Below are 1,156 nucleotides of genomic sequence, written 5' to 3' on the forward strand. Positions count from 1 at the left end.
AATGGTAGCCGTGGTGCCCCACGATGTCCTCCACTGCTGCCAGAATGTGGTCAAAAGCCTTGAGTGAGGAGAAGAGCATGAGAGCAGTGGCAAGGGGGGTGCTGAGGCCGTGCATCGCCCTCACCCAGCCCCAGCAGCGCAGGGAGCCGGGCAGCCTCCGGCGCCGACACCTACATGCTCATGGAGCTCCTCGTTCAGCGTGGGCTTGTGGTGGTCACTGCGCTTCACCTTCAGCCACGTCACCAGGGGTTTAATGGTGAGGCCCTGGAATGGTAGGAGAAGGCAAGGGAAAGACTGGGAGGGCAAGAGGGTGCATGGCTGGGGCATGGGGAGCAGAAGCAGCAGGCAGTGACCGGGGACAGCAGCTGTGCCAGCCGCGCGTGCCCCTACCAACCTCACCCCCTGCAGCCAGAACTTAGGTGGTGGTTCGGTGTCCCAGCAGACAGCGACTACATTGTACTCCTCCACCAGTCCCCCCTCCCCCAGGCTCACATCCATCTGCCCTGCAGCTCCCCTTGCTGGGGCTCAGCAACCCCAGAGCCAGGGGCCATCAGCAGCTTTGGAACAAGAACAGCCAGGCCAGACACCTGCCACTGCTGCTCTTGGAGCCGCTGCCAGGCCAGCGGGGAAACAACACAGGCCATGGTCTCACCATCGCAACAGCCGTCACGATGGTCCGTCATACCAACCTGGAGGTACCAGTAGGCACTGAGGACCAAAGGTCACTTGAAAAGAGGTACTTGCCCCAAGCACATGTCCCCAAATGCCCACCTGGCCCCCAGGCCAGCTCTGGCCAAGAGGGCAGCACTGAAGGAGGGCATGGTGCCCATCCTCACCTGCACAATGACAGTGAAGAATACCACCACGATGGTCGTTGCCACAAAGTAGTCCTTGGCTTTCACCTTTTCCCTGTCCAGCAGGATGACTAGAGCGAAGGCCACGGCCCCACGGAGGCCACCGTATGACATGACCACCTGGTCGATCCTGTCCAAGGGGATGAGGCGGAAGCGGTTGAGCACGCAGGTCTGGAGGACCACGCCTAGCAATGAAGGAGAAGGCGAGCCTGGAATGCCAGCAGAGCCCTGCCTGCTCCTGGAGACGGGGAAAAGCCCCAGCCAGGAGCAGTGGCTGGGCTCGTGTCTCAGCCTTCCCTCGC

General features: G+C 61.8%; 1 protein-coding gene across 1 annotated transcript in view; it reads right to left on the reverse strand.

Annotated features, from left to right (window-relative positions):
- The window catches only part of SLC9A5 (solute carrier family 9, subfamily A (NHE5, cation proton antiporter 5), member 5), a gene marked incomplete at its 5' end in the record, with an annotated part of 7,834 nt that overhangs the window by 4,084 nt on the left and 2,594 nt on the right, over nt 1-1,156 (reverse strand). The window contains 3 exon segments of the mRNA XM_010146259.1: nt 1-58; nt 175-264; nt 837-1,039. The exon segment at nt 1-58 is cut by the window's left edge and continues 3 nt beyond it. Of these exon segments, the coding sequence (XP_010144561.1) occupies nt 1-58; nt 175-264; nt 837-1,039 (351 nt within the window).

This window comes from Buceros rhinoceros, unplaced genomic scaffold (assembly GCF_000710305.1).
Source record: "Buceros rhinoceros silvestris isolate BGI_N320 unplaced genomic scaffold, ASM71030v1 scaffold22792, whole genome shotgun sequence".
In the NCBI taxonomy this organism is placed as follows: Eukaryota; Metazoa; Chordata; class Aves; order Bucerotiformes; family Bucerotidae; genus Buceros; species Buceros rhinoceros.